General features: G+C 35.9%; 1 protein-coding gene across 1 annotated transcript in view; it reads left to right on the forward strand.

Annotated features, from left to right (window-relative positions):
- Positions 1 to 17,924, forward strand: part of LOC106466407 — a 50,197-nt gene extending 32,273 nt beyond the window's left edge. The window contains exons 3-6 of the mRNA XM_022394407.1: positions 8,540 to 8,595; positions 9,375 to 9,488; positions 11,877 to 12,021; positions 15,221 to 17,924. Coding sequence (XP_022250115.1) covers positions 8,540 to 8,595; positions 9,375 to 9,488; positions 11,877 to 12,021; positions 15,221 to 17,454 — 2,549 coding nt within the window. The 3' untranslated portion in view covers positions 17,455 to 17,924. The remainder of the gene's footprint in view (positions 1 to 8,539; positions 8,596 to 9,374; positions 9,489 to 11,876; positions 12,022 to 15,220) is intronic.
- The last annotated feature ends 2,699 nt before the right edge of the window (positions 17,925 to 20,623 follow it).

Raw genomic sequence — 20,623 nt, forward strand, 5'->3', positions numbered from 1 at the left:
GTGCTCGAGTTCAATTACATACTCTCTGACTGCAGTTCAATTCCTCATTCACTTCTGTTCTCTCGTCACGTTGTGACCGTCTTATATTCATACAAGACTGACACATATCTAGTAGTCTCCCGATAATTCACGGAGGTTCGAGAGAAGGACGTGACGTGATACTAGTCACGTGACCTCGCTGACGCAACAGTAGGTTGAGTTAAACACTGATACAACATCATATCAGGTGTAAGTCACATGCAGCATGATTTATTATTGAAAAACAAATTAGAACTTTATATAAACTGGTCCTCAACTTCCTATACCAAGGGAGGTTTCTAGATGTTTCTGGTTTTATGTAAAACGTCTTCTACTTACGGTAACTTAGCATTAACCAAAATGAAAGTTTCTAGCAGATTTACTTTATATGTCAGCTTGTAACATCATTTCTAAGCTATAATTGTAATGTTTTAACTTAGATGTTCGCTATGTTCAGGAAAATTCATGTAGTGAGTAGAAGACAACTATGTTATAAATGCGAGTTAGTTTAGTGCCAGTCAGTTATTCAGTGAATAATGGATGAGCGTTTGTTTGTTGATAAGTGTAAAGCCACACAATGGGCTATCTGTGCTCTGCCCACCACAGGTGTCGAAACCTGGTTTTTAGCGTTATATGTCTATAGACTTACCACTGTGCCACTGGGGAGACATTTAGTGAGTGATTAAAGTCCATGCCAGAAAAGTTATTCAGTGTTAGTAGTAGTAAGAGTTATCGAATATATTCAGGTACTTAATTCGATTAGCCATGGAAATGTACATGTACGTTTATTTGTAAGTTCTGCGTAGTACTATTAGTAATGAATTTCTGTTGAAATGTTATTTGTTAACTTTGACCTACAACTTGTGTTAAAGTTAATATAGCCTGTAGATTAGTTATAGAAGAAATAAACTATTTTGTTATCGTTACGTGGAATGGACTTGACATATTTTGACCAAATAATCTAAAAGAACCAACCCAGCGATAGAAAACGTTACAATACAGGTATTAGAAGTGGGCTCAATTTTGCAAAAATAAAAATAGAACTTTAACTGAAATTCAAGATGACAACCCGGTGTGGCGTGAGATCGAAAATTTGCTAGAAATGATGAAACCGAGGAAAGAAGATTAAGAAGAAAGAGACAGTAAATTGAAAGAAGACTTGTTGTTAATATCAAAACTGCACAATAAGATATTTGTGCTGTTCCCATCACGGGTCTCAAAACCTGTAAGTCCGCAGATTTACCATTGTGCCACGTGAGAGAGGAGTTAAAAGAAAGAGAACTCATATTTAAAGAAGAAATAAGAACAAAAATAATTCTGAATGAAAATAAGATCGATAAAACTATTGAAGACAGGAATTACAAAAATAAGACTGAAGAAGTACAGGAAGATATCAACCAAGTACAAAAATACAGAAATGAAGTCTAGAAAGGCTGTAATGACAATTGAAGAGGTATAAAAAAATCAGCGACAGAATAAAACATGCGAAAAACAGTTGTTTAACTCAAAGACCAAGCCAATCACACCTCTTCCTGCATTGGTTCAAGAGTTCCAACCTTAAACACACTTTTCTATTAGATATAGAATAAGAGAACCTATTTGATCCCCATCTGTTACTGCAACTGTGAAATACGGGATTACAGAAACTTCCTGAACTACTTCAGCCATTACACTAGCAAATCAAGTTCTAGGATTTAGCTGGCCTCTTTTAACAACATCGTCTGATCATGAAATTAACGGACTATGATAGAAAAGTATCATTTGAGGCATATGAGACTCGGTTCAAAATAATTTCCAGAAGGAATGAGTAGAATAGTGACCAACAAGCTAACCATTTTGCTGCTCACTTAAAAGGGCCATCTTTAATGACATGAAGTATCCTTCTAGCCGATAGCCATAACAGTTATCAAGCGTTGGTAGTAGCTGCCTTATACAACAGGATTGATATGATGCAACAGAAAAAGATATTCAAAATAATGTTCCAGAGCAGAGTCTGAAGGAAAGAAAAACTTTAACCAAATTTGCAGAATATTTGGAAATGTTTGCCCAACTATATTACCTGGATGCTCAGCTTGAAATTATGGATTCATTGGCACCTGACCAATTTATAGATGCCATAGTAGACAAGACTAAAATAGAATAGTTCGACAACTTTAAAAGAAGCTTTCCAGTTGGCGATGAAGCCTTGAATCCATTAAAGTTGTTGGTAAACAACTTAAGACACCATTTAGAAGTTACTAGAACATCTGATCAAGCAGTATTGAAACATCAATTCCCTCTAATGGTAGCTTAGAAGAAATAGAAGTATTAGTTAGGCAACTAGTCATAAAGAATGGAGGAAACAGACCACCAGACAATAGGCGTATCAAATGTAACTTGAAAGAATGTATTGATTGGAACTGTAAAAAAAGCCTATATGAAATAAGAATTCTTCTCAAAAGGTACCAGAAAGAGAAAACTATTATAGACGTGGGAAACCTGACCATTACAACCGAGAATGTGAGGAACCAACAGCACAAAAAGACAATACCCTAAAGATGAGTTATTGAGCCCAATCAGATCAAAGAAATAATAAAGAGTTAACAAGACATTGGAAAAAACAGAAATTAGTTGATGTGATGGAGTAGAGCTTAGCTGAGAATACTCCATATGCCATAAATGAAACAAGAAGTTCATTATTTAAAAAAACCAGTGTTCACGGGTTTATTGGTGGGAAGCCTTGCAATATGTTGATTGACCATGGTTCTACAAGACCCAGTTTGGACATGTATGCGAGGTTAGTTTATGACGAGGAAATCCCCATACCCTACATGGAAATTACTATACCAGAGGTTGAACTTCCAGTGACAACAAAGAAGATGGTCACTGTACATCAAAAAGTCAAATACTCATACCAAAGTTATTAAATACAAATCTACATCTAGCAACTGGGGGCATAGTTGAATCAAACACTGCAGCATGTTGTGAGAAACTGATGGTTGGAAGAGCTCTCATGGATCTGAAGAATAAAGATGACATACATACTTTTCTCGGGAAAGAGTTAAATCAGTTTGTGATGAAATAAAACATTACTATGATGTTCATGCTGATAAGACTGTATTTCATTGAAGTGACATGGAATGGCTGAACAGTTCTTGTCACAAGAAAGGAAGAAATCCAAAGTTAAATAGGTGTTGGGAAGGGTCATACACTGTTGGGAAGGGTCATAATCCATGATGTGGTTTACAGAATTCAGAATGACAGGCAGTCCAATTCAATAGTCATCCATCACGATCGTCTTTGAAAGAGTGCCATTAAGAGAATGGCCAAATGGGTAACCCCAAAGAAAAATTTGCCTATGGAAGAGCCCAAATTTCCTGTCAGAGGATCAACAGGAATAGAGTGCCAGTGGATTAATTCGACCATATACCTTGGAAGAAACCCCCCTCCAGCCCAGCAACAGCATAGATAGTGACAATAAAAGACAAGAGGTCATCCCATATGCCTGAGTCTTGAAAGAAAAAAGAAAAACACCCCTAGTGAAAGAACAGCCGTTGATGATAAGGAACAAGAAACCATTCCATTTGCATACTGTGGGCCTTAGAAGATAAAACCACCATAGGGCTGGTGAATGGATAATTTAATGTACTGTCTTATTTGTGTATTAGGATTGTTTAAGGAGCTTCATAATCTAGGAAAGGGTTAGTGTTGGAAGCTATATTTTCATTGTTATAATTTAGATGTTTACTAGAAGGAGCTGCTAATCATTATGATGATGCTAGATCTTGAACAACTGTAAAGTAGTCGTAGAATGTAGAAACTTTCGACATTTCATACAAGTGAGAGTTCAGTACGAATGGATGACAGAGGAAAGAGTACTCAGTTCTTGATCGAATAAATGTATTTATATCACTGAGAGTTAGTGTACTGCCAGCTAATTAGTAATTTAACCACGTTTGTTATCAACCAAGGATATTTCTGTTAGAAGTTATTAGTGTATTAGTCCTATAGCAGAAATAAATTAACTTGTTATTGTACGTGGAGCGGATTTCGCATAATGTTTACCATATAATTCAAAAGAACCCACTGAACGATAAAACAGCGCTGCAAAAATAATTTAAACTCTTCATAAATAAGTTAACTGAATGAATTTAGTCATAAATGGCAGCAACATTTTGGTCGACTAAGTTATTCGAAAATATCAAGGATTTGTTTAACATAAATACAAGTAGTGTTTTACTTTTAACTTAGAAGAATTGGATGAGAGAGTTGAATCTCAGAAATAAAACCCTAAATTTAAAAGTAATTATTTCTATCTAGTTACTAGCTTCTCGAGTCAGTCTTTTGATAAATTGTACTAAAAATCAGCTCTTTATAGAGTGTATAATGATGCTCCATTTTGAATACTAATGGTCAGGTAAACAGTATATAAAAACATTAACATAATCGAATATTAACCAACATTCTCATCGACTAGACAAGTTGCTGATTCATTTGGTTGTGATTTAGCATCCTCATTTTCAAATCCTCGTTTTTTTTGTTCTCAGAAGAAAGAAAGGAAATACCTCAGTTGAAGCTCCGGCTTTAAAATCACATGATGTCCTACAGATAGCGCTATGGTAAAGAAAGAGGCAGATCTGTAAAATAAAGAAAATTTGACCAATATTAACGTGTAAGCTATATTATCCAACCAAAAGGCATGGGACACACTTCTGATTGCAGGAAAATGGATGTAATGACGAAATATGCAAATAGTTTGGCCTATAAGGATGATCAGCGGTTCGCTCGGAAATCATTTCGAACTTGTACGCTGAATGATAAGTACTCGGAAAGAACTAACAGAATTACAACAATAGGGAAGGATAGTTGAATGTCATTTGGGTAAAATGTCTGTACGTGCTATTGCGCAACAATTAAACATTTCCAGGTTGACAATTGGCTACGTGCTGAAAAAATGGAAGTCCACAGGTGACAATGAGCCCAAAAAACGACCAGGTAGGCATAAAATACTGACTGACAGAAGCCGACGCGGCTTGAGAAGGCTGGTTACCTCATCTCGCTATCAGACCCTAGAGAATCTGGGTTTGGAGATGCGAGCAGCCACAGGCAATTCTTTAAGTGTTTCCACAACACGTCGAGAGTTGCATGCCTTGAATTTTCACGGAAAAACCGCAGTCCACGAGTTGTTGATAACAAAAACAAATACACACCATCGATTGGTATGGGGAAGACACACCGAACCTGGACCGTGGATCAATGGAACTCGGTCGTGTGGAGCGACGAGTCACGCTACACGGCATTCCAGTCTGATGGATGTGTTTGGGTATGGAAGATGCTTGGAGAACGCTTATTACCTGAGTGTGTTGTCCCAACAGTGAAGTTTGGAGGTGGCGGTATCGTGGTCTGAGTGTGATTCTCGTGCTATAGACTAGGTCCGCTGGTCACAGTGCATGGGTCCATGAATGCTGTGTCCTACATTGATGTACTGTGTGTCCTACACTTTGGCAGTTTTATGGTATCGGTCCTTACACCTTCCAATATGATACCGCTCCATGTCACAAAGCAAGGATTGTGAACGGAATGTTGCAGTGGCCAGCACAGAACCCTGACCTCAACCAGTAGATGAACTGGAATGCGGAATTAGGGTCAGGCCAAGACGACCCTCTTCAGTAGTGGAGCTTACTATGCTTTAAAGGAGGAGAGGAGCACAATACCACCAGCTTTCTACCAGAAATTACTAGACAGTCTTCCATAATGCATTAAAGCAGTCATTAAGGCCAAAGGCGGACCAACACGCAGTTATTTTCTTGGAATAAAGGAATGTTTTATTTCCGTTCAGGATCTCGAGACAACCTATGCATTATCTTCCCACAACCGGATCGGTTTGAATTACATGATATTTTTTCAATGGGAATTACACGAATTGCAGGTTAGATGCGTTTATGACATTCGCTCAAATGGGTAACAACACGACGCCTTTCTGTCACTGAGCACGTTCTACCCAGTCACAGTCTTATTCGATTGATACCAGGTTGGCCAATCTTTCTTTATTTACGGCTCTGAAAAGAGGGTAAACATTTCAGTTGATACATGAGTCTAACGTGTTTATATTGTAGAAGGATAAAAGAAGTTTAAACCACGTGATAAAGATGAATTTCTACAAGTGGCACAAAGTATAAAAAATAAATAAATATCTGAGTTGATGGTAAAACGAGGTGATATATATATATATATACCAGGTAAAGTGGTGGGTGTAAAACAACCAAGTAAAGGTTGATAAAACGAGGTGATATATATATATACCAGGTAAAGTGGTGGGTGTAAAACAACCAAGTAAAGGTTGGTTAAACGATGTGATATATATATATATATATATACCAGGTAAAGTGGTGGGTGTAAAACAACCAAGTAAAGGTTGATAAAACGAGGTGATATATATATATACCAGGTAAAGTGGTGGGTGTAAAAAAATCAAGTAAAGGCTGGTAAAACGGGATGTGATACATAACAGGTATCATTTTGCGGGAATTGAATCTAGTGTAGTTTTATCTATTACACTACACGATATGTACTGTGTTTTATTTCTTACCTCCTAGCGTCAGTCAACTACATTCCAGAAGTCCCTATTTCATTGTTTATTGAATTTCGAGCAAAGCTGCTCGAGAGCTATCTGCGCTAGTCGTCCCTAATTTCAAGTGCTATATACTAGAGGAAAAGTGGCTAGTTAACACTACTCGTCGCCAACTCTTAGGTTATTTTTTACCAACAAAAAGTAGAATTGATCGTCATATTATAACGCCCCATGACTGAAAAGTATAGTCGGTGACGGGATTGGTTCCGCGACCCGTAGATTACCACTTGAGTGCTATTACCACTAGGCCATGGCAGAAAAGAAGCCACTGGCAATAATGTAAGAACTAAACCTGTTTGTCATACACTGAACTGATTGTATTACAGAAGCACGACACCACGAGTCTCTTAAAGATAGTTTCTCAACAAATTCAATAATTTAGTACAGTGTTTGAAGTAATTTGAAGGGGAGAGGCACGGGGGTATGTCCCCCACGTGCATATGCCACTGCTTACTAGAGAGATTTTTCTTCTCGCAGCTGGGACTGCTATTGGTACATGTTTGTTTTTTTCAGCAAGACGCAGTACAGTAGCACCGTGTTTTCATTAACTGTTTATTTGTAAGTCATCGAACGGTATCTTCCAGAACTGTTGGATTGGTCGTGTGAAACACTTGCCAGGGGAGGGGCAATGCTACAGCATTTTCATCTGTGCGGTGACATCAAGTCAACCCACCTCTAACTGCTCTGTCAGTCTCAGGGGTAGTATTTGAGACGCAGTTCCAGTACAGGGCTTCCCGAACGTTGTTGAGGTCGACAGAACTCGTGCACAGGATGAGACATACCCTGAACTTCCTGAAGTCTCCATTTACAAAGTTAACTGTCTGTAGACGTCGGGTATTTAGTCTACATAATGTTACATACACTAGCTATTGTTCCAGGGCAACAATAGTTATGTAAGCTATAAATATTACATTGTTGTAAATATTGTTTTCTATGTTACATACACAAGTTATTGTTCCAGGACAACAATATTTTTGTAAGCTATAAATATTACATTGTTGTAAATATGGTTTTCTATGTTACATACACAAGTTATTGTTCCAGGACAACAATAGTTATGTAAGCTATAAATATCACATTGTTGTAAATATTGTTTTCTATTACATACACAAGTTATTGTTCCAGGACAACAATAGTTTTGTAAGCTATAAATAATACATTGTTGTAAATATCGTTTTCTATGTTACATATACACAAGTTATTGTTCCAGGACAACAATAGTTATGTATACTATAAATATCACATTGTTGTAAATATTGTTTTCTGTTACATACACAAGTTATTGTTCCAGGACAACAATAGTTATGTAAGCTATAAATATTAAATTGTTTTATGTTGCATACACAAGTTATTGTTCCAGGACAACAATAGTTATGTAAGCTATAAATATCACATGGATGTAAATATTGTTTCCTATGTTACATATACACAAGTTATTGTTCCAGAACAACAATAGCTATATAAGCTATAAATATTACATTGTTGTAAATATGGTTTTCTATGTTACATACACAAGTTATTGTTCCAGGACAACAATAGTTATGTAAGCTATAAATAATACATTGTTGTAAATATTGTTTTCTGTTGCATACACAAGTTATAGTTCCAGGACAACAATAGTTATGCAAGCTATAAGTATCACATGGATGTAAATATTGTTTTCTATGTTACATATACACAAGTTATTGTTCCAGGACAACAATAGCTATATAAGCTATAAATATTACATTGTTGTAAATATTGTTGAATTAAATCCTTCCACTGGTTACAGTAAAGAAATAGATATATTTGTTGTTCTTGACTTTGCTTTTATCTTTGTTTTGTAATGTAAATCACGTCGGTGTTTAACATTTTCACGGATTATCATCACTTAATGTCTGTTTTTTTTGTTTTGTTTTTTGCCATTTCCAGGTAAAGCAACTCTTACACCTGATTATCCAGTGGCCTCTAGTGGAAAACATATAAAGGTGATATTATTAAAATATTTTATTTTTTTGCGAAATGTGAATGGAAACTACAATAATAATATAAACAGTCTGTATTTTTTCTCATAATATTTATTTTTAAGTTAATATTTCCATTAATTTTTAAATGTTAAAACAAGTATTTCTGTATATAGAATCGGCAGCGTTATTTATTTTCTCAAAAAGTTAGATACAAATATATTTGCCCGGTCGTGACTTAGTGATTAGCTTGCTGAACTGTTGATCCATGGTTTGCGTCCCATTGCAGCAAAATTAGACTCCGCACTTTGCGGCCATGAATGCATGATAAAAATGACGATCAGTTTCTCACTCTTCGACTAAATTAGTTCAATTGTTGGAGGCGGGTGCTGTTGACTAGCTAACTGCCTCTCCTCTAGTATATCATTTTAAAACAAGGCCTTTCTAGCACACAAAGCATTTGTGTAGCTGTGCGCAAATGTTCGAAACAAACTCAAATAAAAATACTATCTGTACTTTGTTTACCTCTATTGTTTCTCTCGGTGTAAATATGTGATAAATTACATCATTACTACAATTCTAAGCATGTAATTATGAAAGAAAAACGTTTAAAAGTTTAACGTGCTTGCCCAAATATGGCATCTATTCTTGATGCTGGTTTTTGACAAAGTTGGTGAAAATAATTACTTTTATAAGACATATCATGAAATAATATATATTTTTAAAAATGGAAAGAAAATTGTGTGCCCGACATATTTTATGTACTTGTAAATGTTTTAACACCATTTGTTTTCCACCACTAGGTGGCTCCTCCACCAAAACATAAGAAGAACCGATTAATGCTTACCAAACCCTTTACATCAGTGTTCCATCCACACAAAAAACATAGAACAATGGATGACAACGATTTGTCTATGGTAAGTGTTGGACTGTGTTTTATGAATATGTGTGTTTGCAAGTGGTCGGCGGCATGGGTTTGTGCATATACGTGATTTGTCTATGGTAGGTGTTAGACTGTGTTTTATGAATATGTATGTTTGCAAGTGGTCGGCGGCATGGGTTTGTGCATATACGTGATTTGTCTATGGTAAGTGTTAGACTGTGTTTTATGAATATGTATGTTTGCAAGTGGTCGGCGGCATGGGTTTATGTATATACGTGAATGATAAAAGCCACTTTTTTGTTCACTGTTTTTAAATGTATGCCGTTAACACTGTTACAGATTCTGTAGAGCTCGCTAGAGAATCCACTTTTCTAAACTCAGACTATACTGTTACAGATTCTGTAGAGCTCGCTAGAGAATCCACTTTTCTAAACTCAGACTATACTGTTACAGATTCTGTAGAGCTCGTTAGAGAATCCAATTCTCCGTGCTCAAACTATATTGTTAGAGGATCCACTTTTCCAAGGTTAAACTATACTGTTACAGATTCTGTAGAGCTTGTTAGAGAATCCACTTCTCCGTGCTCAAACTATATTGTTAGAGGATCCACTTTTCCAAGGTCAAACTATACTGTTACAGATTCTGTAGAACTTGTTAGAGGATCCACTTTTCCAAGGTTAAACTATACTGTTACAGATTCTGTAGAGCTCGTTAGAGGATCCACTTTTCCAAGGTTAAACTATACTGTTACAGATTCTGTAGAGCTCGTTAGAGGATCCACTTTTCCAAGCTCAAATTGTACTATTAAAGATTCTGTAGAGCTCGTTAGAGGATCCACTTTTCCAAGGTTAAACTATACTGTTACAGATTCTGTAGAGCTCGTTAGAGGATCCACTTTTCCAAGCTCAAATTGTACTATTAAAGATTCTGTAGAGCTCGTTAGAGGATCCACTTTTCCAAGGTTAAACTATACTGTTACAGATTCTGTAGAGCTCGTTAGAGGATCCACTTTTCCAAGCTCAAATTGTACTATTACAGACTCTGTAAAAGTCGTTAGAGGTTGTTTGGGATTTTATAGAGCATATCTAATAACATAGTATGGTAAGTGTACTATACTCATTCTGTGAGATACGTTTGGCTCTAACTTTGTAGTTTCCGTTTAAGACCTGGTGGTTCCTAGGCAATTTGCTGTTTAACTTCTACTTCTAAAGAAAGTTTAAGACACGATGTTTCTTAATTTTGAATTTACCAAAAGTCTAAGGGTAATTATTAATAAAAAATTAGGTTTTGGTTAAGGTAGTAAAAAAGATGTACTGTGATGACCTTTAACAAATGTCTTTTCAAGAACTGTTGATGGCTGTGTCATTTATTTTATAAATAAAGTACGAATATACTTTCAGTTCGATGAATTTATGACTTTGTTTGATTTCTAATTTAAGTAGTTCTAATTATACAAAGATTGGTCCTATATTTCACCCAGAGCCATTATCACTCAACGTGGAGAGTCAGACGCTTCATAATCGCATGTTATGTCTATCATGAAAGTTTAGATAAACACTAATAAACCTTGTACCGTGAACAGTGCCCTCAAGGATAATGTGCCCGTAAATTGATCATTACAATAAATTAATTGCAGTAACATTTTTATTTTTTAAATTGTTTATTATTTCATCACATTTTCTAAGATCTTGTCACATAAAGATATTTAGATTAATTTAGTGAATGTAGTAATAGTACGTTAGAAAGAAAATGTTATTAATGTTTAATCCATATGAATTTATCCTTTCGTATCCTACTCTGTTGGTGTTGATTCATTAAACAAGACGTCACAAAACAAATGATACGTTTTATGCTGTCTAGAATACGTTGATAGTTTTGTGTATAATGTAAGGGTAACAAAGGACTTGTTATACTGTCCCATCCACTAAATTAAACTCTGAAATACAAATAAAACACTCAGAGCCAGCCCTATCATTCAAATATTTATCAGTTCTTCTTAAATTCCCTTAATTTAACTGCATCCACTACATTTAAAGGCAAACCCATTTCAAAGGACAAGAATTTAAAACAAATTAAAGCTTTCTTACTTGAAGATGACTTCTTCCCTGCCAACTTTTATATTTGCGTTCCCTAGTTTACCATTCTCTACCACCATTATAAGCTTCAAAAGGATGTGGAGAGGGGGGTTTTCTGCATATTTTAAATGTTAATGATACCTTTTCTTAGCGTAACTTGTGACAAGTTTTTCCCCAAAAGTGAATGTAACTTCCATCTGATCTTCGTAACTTTTACAAACCTTGTCCTCCTTCACTTTGCTGAGAGTATTTCTTATTAAAGTATTATCACTTTTTGTTTAAATTTGCTGATAATCCAGAGACATTTTATTTTGTTACATCTCTGAAGAGTCATCTCGTTATTCCAGGAACCTGAAATAGTGCTTGTTCCATTGCGAGGTCATGATTTTACAGGATTGGGATTCAATATCTTCGGTAACATGAGGGATGGTATCTTTGTAAAGGATGTACTGCACAGAGGACCCGCCAGCGAATCTGGAAGAATAAAAGCAGGTAATACATTAGGCTTAATTTAGAGAGAGCTTTTGATGTTTCTTATTTACATCACCGAAAACAAAAAAAACAAAAAAAAAACAGGACTTGCAACGTTCAATCATGTGTTATTGTTCACAACTTGTAAAATCGCCATTACTGCAACAAACACAGCTTGTGAAATTACTATTACTACACCAGACACATTTTATGAAACCACCATTACTGCACTAGACACAACTTCTGTAATCCGCTCCAATCAGTTTCAATACTAAAGTAATATTGACGTGATATAGTGAGATTGGTAATGGTAACCGATCATCTGATGTAGTGACACTAGTAATGGTAACTGAGGATCTGATATAGTGAGATTGGTAATGGTAACCGAGCATCTGATATAGTGATATTAGTTAACCCAGCATCTGATATTGTGACATTGGTAATGTTAACCAAGCATCTGATATAGTGACATTGGTAATGGTAACCGAGCATCTGATATAGTGACATTGGTAATGGTAACTGAGCGTCTGATATAGTGAGATTGGTAATGGTAACTGAGCGTCTGATATAGTGAGACTGGTAATGGTAACCAATCATCTGATATAGTTACATTAGTTAACCCAGCATCTGATATAGTGAGACTGGTAATGGTAACCAATCATCTGATATAGTGATATTAGTTAACCCAGCATCTGATATAGTGACATTGGTAATGTTAACCAAGCATCTGATATAGTGACATTGGTAATGGTAACTGAGCGTCTGATATAGTGAGATTGGTAATGGTAACCGAGCATCTGATATAGTGACATTGGTAATGGTAACCAATCATCTGATATAGTGAGATTGGTAATGGTAACCAATCATCTGATATAGTTACATTAGTTAACCCAGCATCTGATATTGTGACATTGGTAATGGTAACCGAGCATCTGATTTAATGTTGTTGGTAATGGTAACCTATCCTTTGATATATTGGCATTTGTAATGGTAACCTATCGTTTGATATATTGACATTTGTAATGTTAACCAAGCATCTGATGTGGTGACGTGGTAATGGTAACCAATTGTTGAATATACAAGACTGTTTAGAGTAAGAGTTATTATTTAGTTCATTTATTGATCTAATATTTAATGATTATTTAGTTTTCATAACAAGAGTGTTAAAGTTAATTATCTTAAATGCGATAGTTATGAGAAATGTTGTTACGCAACTCAGTAAGAGTCGTACGTTGTGTGTGTAGTTCAACTGTTGACATCGTGTTACTCGAACGTTCTGCATTTTTCTCGATGCCTTAAGTGAATATTGTTACACCACAGCATCTAGTAGTTTGAAGGAAGTTCTAGGCGTCAGTTGGGCAATGTATATATATATATATATATATAAAAGCGGCCAAGTTAAGTCAGAAAACGTTAAGTTAGTGAAAGTGAAGCTAGAATGCGTGATTGTTAGTTTAGCCATAACGGACAATATTTTAAAGTGAGTTTCACAGTTAACAGAGATAGGAGAATAATTTGTCTTGTCAGAGGGTGTTCTAAAATAATTGAACCCGCCTGTGTGGACTTTGAAGAAAAGGAAACAATTATTTAAAGTTCTGGATACAACTGTGGTAACCCATGGAGTAACGTAAGGGAATCATTCACTGATACTATTCTGAGAAGTAGAGATAAAGAAGAAATAATTCGTCTTGTCAGTTAAGATCTAAAGTAACTGAACCAGTCTGTGTGGACTTTTAAACAGAATTATTTAAAGCTTTAGATACAACTTTGATAACTAATAGTGAAACATATTTTTGTACATATGATTGACTTGTTTTTAATATATTTTTTAAAACAAGTGGATTGTGTGCTGTCCATTTGTTGTAAACGTTTATCGCCAACAAGTCACAGACACCTACTGCAAAGAATACGGCCCCTTATGTAGAAAACCATGACACTGATCATTTGATATAGTGACATTGGTAATGGTAACCGATCATCTAATACGATGACATTAGTAATGGTAACCAAGCTTCTGATATACTGACATTGGTAATGGTAACCGATCATCTAATACGATGACATTAGTAATGGTAACATAGCGTCTGATATATTGACATTGGTAATGGTAACCGATCATCTAATATGATTACATTAGTAATGGTAACCAAGCTTCTGATATACTGACATTGGTAATGGTAACCGATCATCTAATATGATGACATTAGTAATGGTAACCAAGCATCAGATATAATGACATTGGTAATGGTAATCAAGCATCAGATATAATGACATTGGTAATGGTAACTGCTGATCTGATATAGTGATATTCGTAACTCTAACCGATCGTCTGATATAATGATATCAGAGAACGAAGATTGTGTAAAACTACTATATTTTTTTATGTTATATTTCAAATTATTTTTGCTTGTATGATATTATTTCATTGACAAATCGATATGTAACGCAAAAAGTTTATTTTCCATTTTTAGAGAAACATTTTATAGTTTCTAATAAAAATATCTTTAATCTTCTAGGCAAACTTTAAAATTTTAGTACTTTCGAGAAGAGTCTCGAAATAATTACCCAAACTTTACCTCAGGTAGCAAACTTAGATAATTCCAAGAATGAAATTCTGCCGATACTCACCGGAACTCAGTACCTGTTCTTTTTACAATTTAGACTCTAGTACAACTTCTTTTAATATTTTGAAAGAAAGTACTGAAATTAACTATTGTTTGTATATTTTGGAAGTCTTGTTAAATTAAAGAAAACTTGATACTCTATATACTGAGGCCAATTCCTGACTAAGACAGTTAAGTACATGTACTTCTTTAAATTAAAAATAGTTTTACTACTAAACGAGTACACAGGAATACGAAATCAAAACCAAAACCAAGAATGCGTGAACAGTTTTCCCTATGATATTCATTCTGGACCTCACATCGCAGCAGTCTTACAGTTCACCTAGATCAGTTCAATGTGTTTATGGACTGAGATTGCCTGGTGGAATTTCATGAAGATGGCGTTTCGGACTTTGATCGTGGACTTGGAGAAACAAGCTTCATCATAACGACCAAAACGCCATCTTTACTAAAATGACACAGCCACTGCAGTTCATAAACGAAATCCTTCAGAACTTTCACAACTAGCATTTACAAATGATATGAGGTTTTTACTAAGGATTAAACATCCCTGAGAAGTGATCTTTACTATAGAAAACTTTTTTTTTCCTTTTTAGGTGATCGTATCTTAAACGTTACCGTCTCCTTTACAAACATGGTCTATGAGGATGCCCTAACAATTCTAAGTTATGCTTCTCCATATGATGTTCAATTGGAGCTGGAAAAAACTTCAGAAAACGACCAAGGAATAGCAGCGCCATCTGCAGGAAAACGTCTAGGATCTTCCAGCTTTAGTGATGGAGGTCAAAGGCTCTTCCACCCTCTGTATCGAAGTCAGTCTATTGACGATCTAACACAAATTGATAAGGATTCTTTTCCTTCTAAAGGACTCGCACCTAAGCGATCTCAAAGTATTGGACTTGCAGCTCAAAGGTTGAGATCCCACTTGGAAGGTAGAAATAAAGAGGTCGCTCCAGAAGAAATTGATAGGCTAACAACAAATATTAATGGATCAATGAATGAGCATATGCTGGCCACAGCTATGGTGGACGATGGAAATCACAAGAAATTGTTATACCGAGAAAGAAATGCAGATTTTGCTCTCACAATTAATGAGAAATTATTGGTTAAAAATGAAACTGAGGAAGTTGGCTGCAGTGAAAACTTTACAAATATTTCTGAAGAGAAACAATCTCTCAGCACCAATGTTCCATTAGAAGAAAGCTGTGCTAGACCAGATGAGAAGTTTGTGATTAAAGAAAAAGAACAAAATACAGAAGCTAATGATACGAATGAAGAAAAAACTCTTTCTCTTCCTAGGAAGATGGCCACTCCAGGAAAGAGGAGAGCACCTGCACCACCTCAGTCTTTTCATGGAGTAGCCATGGAAACCAAGGCCTTTGTGCATCAATTTGAAGATTCGGAAGAAAATAAAATTCGATGCAATCATGATGACGAGAAATGTTCATCATCAACAGAAACTACCGAAGATAGAAAGAATTCTATAGAAAGCTCAAAACCGCTAACAAATGGCGTATCTGATTCTGTTGAAGTCGATAGTCTGGAAAATTTCTATATGTATGAAGAAACATATGTTGGCGAAGATGAAGACTCTGATGTTTCAAAAGATTCCTTGGAAACTGATGATAAAGGAGAAAAAGTTCGAAGAAGGTCGTCTTCTTTGGGAGACATTAAGAAACTTGAAGAGGCCGTAAATCGATCCCCGACTCTCTTGGAGAGGGCAGTATCTTTAGATTTTCAAAAACTGACCCTTCCAGAAGGAAACCTTCGTGAACAAAACAAAATTTTAGGACCTACAAATTATAACCCACAGGAGGAAGAAGTATTTATTCCACTTAAAGAAGTCAAAGAACCTATTAAACATTTAAATATAAGCAAAATTTCACCTTATGTAGTAGAAGCAAAACCACAAGAAGAAATTAACAATTCATTCACTCTATACCACAATGAAAACGTCTCGAGTCCAGATGACACGATGAAGAAGCACGCCATTGAACCAGATGTATCTCTAAATTTAGATTATTTATCCAATACATCTACAATAAGCAAATCAAGTTCCATATCTAGTGTATCCAGTCAAAGTAACCATGAAGAAAAGAATATGACTTCCACCCCGGCTAAAAGAGTTATCAAAATAGATAACAATCTTCTGAAGTCAAATCTTTGTTTCGATACCAAAAATTCGAAGGAGGGCTACATTCCCGCCCAGAGGGAGAATAAACTGGATTTTACTTTCAAAACTTCAAACAATGCCAGTCCTGCTCAGGTAAGCAGAAAAGACAACTCTCCGTTAACAGTGGATATACCAATTATACCTCCAGTGATTCGTCACCAAGAAAAAACGGCTTCTTCTCATCTTATTCTCACCCCTGCCTCCAGACCTGAAAACAAAGACGTCAATGAAATTAGCAAGCAGAAACTAGATAGTATGTTTTTCTCTCACAAGGATTCTTTGCTTGAACAGGTAACCACAAAGGATACCCATCCAAGTCCGAATCCAGAGCTGACGACTAAATGGCCTTCAGAAAGCACTGATTTCGACTCTTGGAGCTTTGAAGTTGGACCTGGAAGTACAGTTAAAAGCTATATGAGCTCCATGAATGGCAACAGCAGTGAAATATCTTCAAATTTATACAAAACGGCCGTAGAGATTCCACTCGATAATTCTGGTAATGTCATGGAACATTCCAGAAAAGAACTCGCTCCAGAGATGTCTAGCTACACAGTACGTAGCGCTGAAGGAGGAATAACACAAACTGTCATTATATCAACCAATAACTCTTCTACTGCACATTCTCCACCCCCACAGTTGCAACCTCCTTCATATTAACAAAATTTATCTATGTCTTGTCAAAATATATGAAAGGAAAACTTCGAAAACTAGTATAACAAACTCCAGCATCGCAAAGTTTGCCTTTTGAAGAGAAAGAAATCATCCTCTTCAGATATTCCTCAGTAAATGAACAAGGTGAGACTAACCCAGCTACAAGACTTGAGACAAGACCAATACTCTGAAAAACAAGTAGGACTCAAGGACAACCAGCGCCAAGAGCTACGATTTATTTATGTCTATTTCTCTCCACTCGGAGCCTGCAGGTGTTGTTAATAGCAGTAAAAAAACAACCATTAATTATAAGAACTACGTGTAATTCTGCACTTCGGCTATGAGATGGCGCCACCTGTACAGATCATATAAACATAATTTTGTCTCGCTACACAATAACCGGTGTAAAAATAATAATTAATTAATCGCCTAATGATTTATATGTTAACACGACAATATACATTAGTGACCATGACTCTCTATTTTAAAGCATGTATATTGGATTTATATATATAATTTGTGCATAATTAAACAAAAACAGACAAAACATAAGTCATCTCAAGTAAAAAGTCTTATATTTACAAATATAATTTAGTATTAAAACTATTATGGAAGACCTATCAATAATTGCTTTGAATTTCGTTAAATTTCAGAGCTTTGAAGTTCATCATAAGAAATACCACACTTGTCAGAGCGGGCTGATCTAGATGTAGGCGTGCTAAATTAATCCGAGAGTTCGTGGCTCGCGTCCCGTTGCCGCAAAACCTTGCACTGCGATGCGCTACAACAATGACGGAGAAATCCTTCTATTCGATTAGACAAGGGTTGGCCATGTGTACTGTTGACTAGCTACCTTCACTCTAGGGTCCGGCATGGCCAAGTGGTTAGGGAGCTTGACTCGCTATCTGAGGGTCGCGGGTTCGAATCCCAAACATGCTCGCCCTTTCAGCCGTGGGGGCGTTATAATGTGACGCTCAATCCCACTATTCGTTGGTAAAAGAGTGGCCCAAGAGTAGGCGGTGGGTGGTGATGACTAGCTGCCTTCCCTCTAGTCTTACACTGCTAAATTAGGGATGGCTAACGCAGATAACCTTTTGTAGCTGAAACAAACATTGAAACAAAAGTAAGCAGAACTATTTGTGCATTCATGGGCGGTGGTAAGAAGGCATGCTGGAACTGAAGTTACCCCAAAACTCCCCTATAGCCCCCGCACCCTAAAACAATGCTTACTGTTAAAGCTGGCTAACTTCCTAAATACCATATATACATTATGTATACCCACAAGATGTAGAGTGAAGCCCCCTGAAAACTTTGTCTAACCCAGTTCAGCCCTCTCACTGGGAAGAGGTTGGCGCCGCCTTTGGTTTAATTCAATAACCTTCAAAATATATTTCTTAACAAAGAAAAAAGATGAGTTATTGAGGAAGAAGATATCTTTGAATCTTAAAACATTTATCTTAAGTCAATAAGGAAGGGGGTGTTCGTCAAGATTAAAACAATTATGTAATATTGGTAAGGAAGGGATTGTCCGTGAAGATTAAAACAATTATGTAATATTGGCAAGGAAGGGTTGTCCGTGAAGATTAAAACAATTATGTAATATTAGTAAGGAAGGGGTTGTTCGTGAAGATTAAAACAATTGTGTAATATTGGTAAGGAGGGGTTGTTCGTGAAGATTAAAACAATTATGTAATATTGGTAAGGAGGGGTTGTTCGTGAAGATTAAAACAATTATGTAATATTGGTAAGGAAGGGGTTGTCCGTGAAGATTAAAACATTTATCTTAAGTCAATAAAGAAGGGGTTGTTCGTGAAGATTAAAACATTTATCTTAAGTCAATAAGGAAGGGGTTGTTCGTCAAGATTAAAACAATTATGTAATATTGGTAAGGAAGGGGTTGTCCGTGAAGATTAAAACAATTATGTAATATTGGTAAGGAGGGGTTGTTCGTGAATCTTAAAACAATTGTGTAATATGGGTAAGGAGGGGTTGTTCGTGAAGATTAAAACAATTATGTAATATTGGTAAGGAAGGGGTTGTCCGTGAAGATTAAAACATTTATCTTAAGTCAATAAAGAAGGGGTTGTTCGTGAAGATTAAAACAATTATGTAATATTAGTAAGGAAGGGGTTGTTCGTGAAGATTAAAACATTTATCTTAAGTCAATAAGGAAGGGGTTGTCCGTGAAGATTAAAATAATTATGTAATATTAGTTAGGTAGGGGTTGTTCGTGAATATTAAAACAATTATGTAATATTAGTAAGGAAGGGGTTGTTCGTGAAGATTAAAACATTTATTTTATGCTAATAGGGTTGGGGTAGATTTGTTAGTTTGGAATGTTCGTGCAAATCTACGCAAGGGCTATCAGTGCTAGCTGTCCCTAATTTTGAAAACATGGGCAAGAGAGGTTTGGTTCATTTGGTTATTTTTAAGCACACAGCTACACAATGGGCCATCTGTGATCTGCCCACCAGGGGTATCAAAACCCCTATTTTTTAGCGTTGTAAAACTGCAGACTGGGGAAAAGGTTGCTACTCTACAGCACTCATCGTCAACTCTTGGTCTCTAATCGAATAGTGAGAGATGACCGACACTATTATAAAGCACCCACAATCCCAACTTTGTAGTAATGGGACATGAACCATAGATCCTTGGAGTCACAGTTTGGCACGCTAATCATTATGTTTGAAAAGAGTTGCCTATGAAGGCTAGAACATTTCTTTTTAAAAAAACTTTATTTTATAACTGTCTAGTGTTGAACTGCTTTAATGAATAGAAAGCTAACCTTAACTGGTTTAGGGTGTTTGTAGTTTGTATTTGAGCACTCTGTCATGTTGTTTTTAATCAAGAAACTTTATAAATTGTAGATCCATCTACTTATTTATACATCTGTCTATTTATCTATCTCTCATGATGCCTCATTGAGATCCATTACTTATGAAAGAAATACTTTCAGAGTTGGCTGTGTATTTTAGTTTGAGTGCTCGGAATTCTAAATAGCTCAAACACGAAAAATTATTCACTACTGCCAGAGTTGGAAAATGGTAACTGTTTACTGTTATTACAGTTGGTAAGATTTAGGATGATTCGGAGTTAATATAAAGAACAAATAAAAGAGTGAGATATCTGGATAATAGTGATGATTTAGGGTTAAAATAAATGACAGACATAACGA

This window comes from Limulus polyphemus, unplaced genomic scaffold (assembly GCF_000517525.1).
Source record: "Limulus polyphemus unplaced genomic scaffold, Limulus_polyphemus-2.1.2 Scaffold2250, whole genome shotgun sequence".
Taxonomy (NCBI): Eukaryota; Metazoa; Arthropoda; class Merostomata; order Xiphosura; family Limulidae; genus Limulus; species Limulus polyphemus.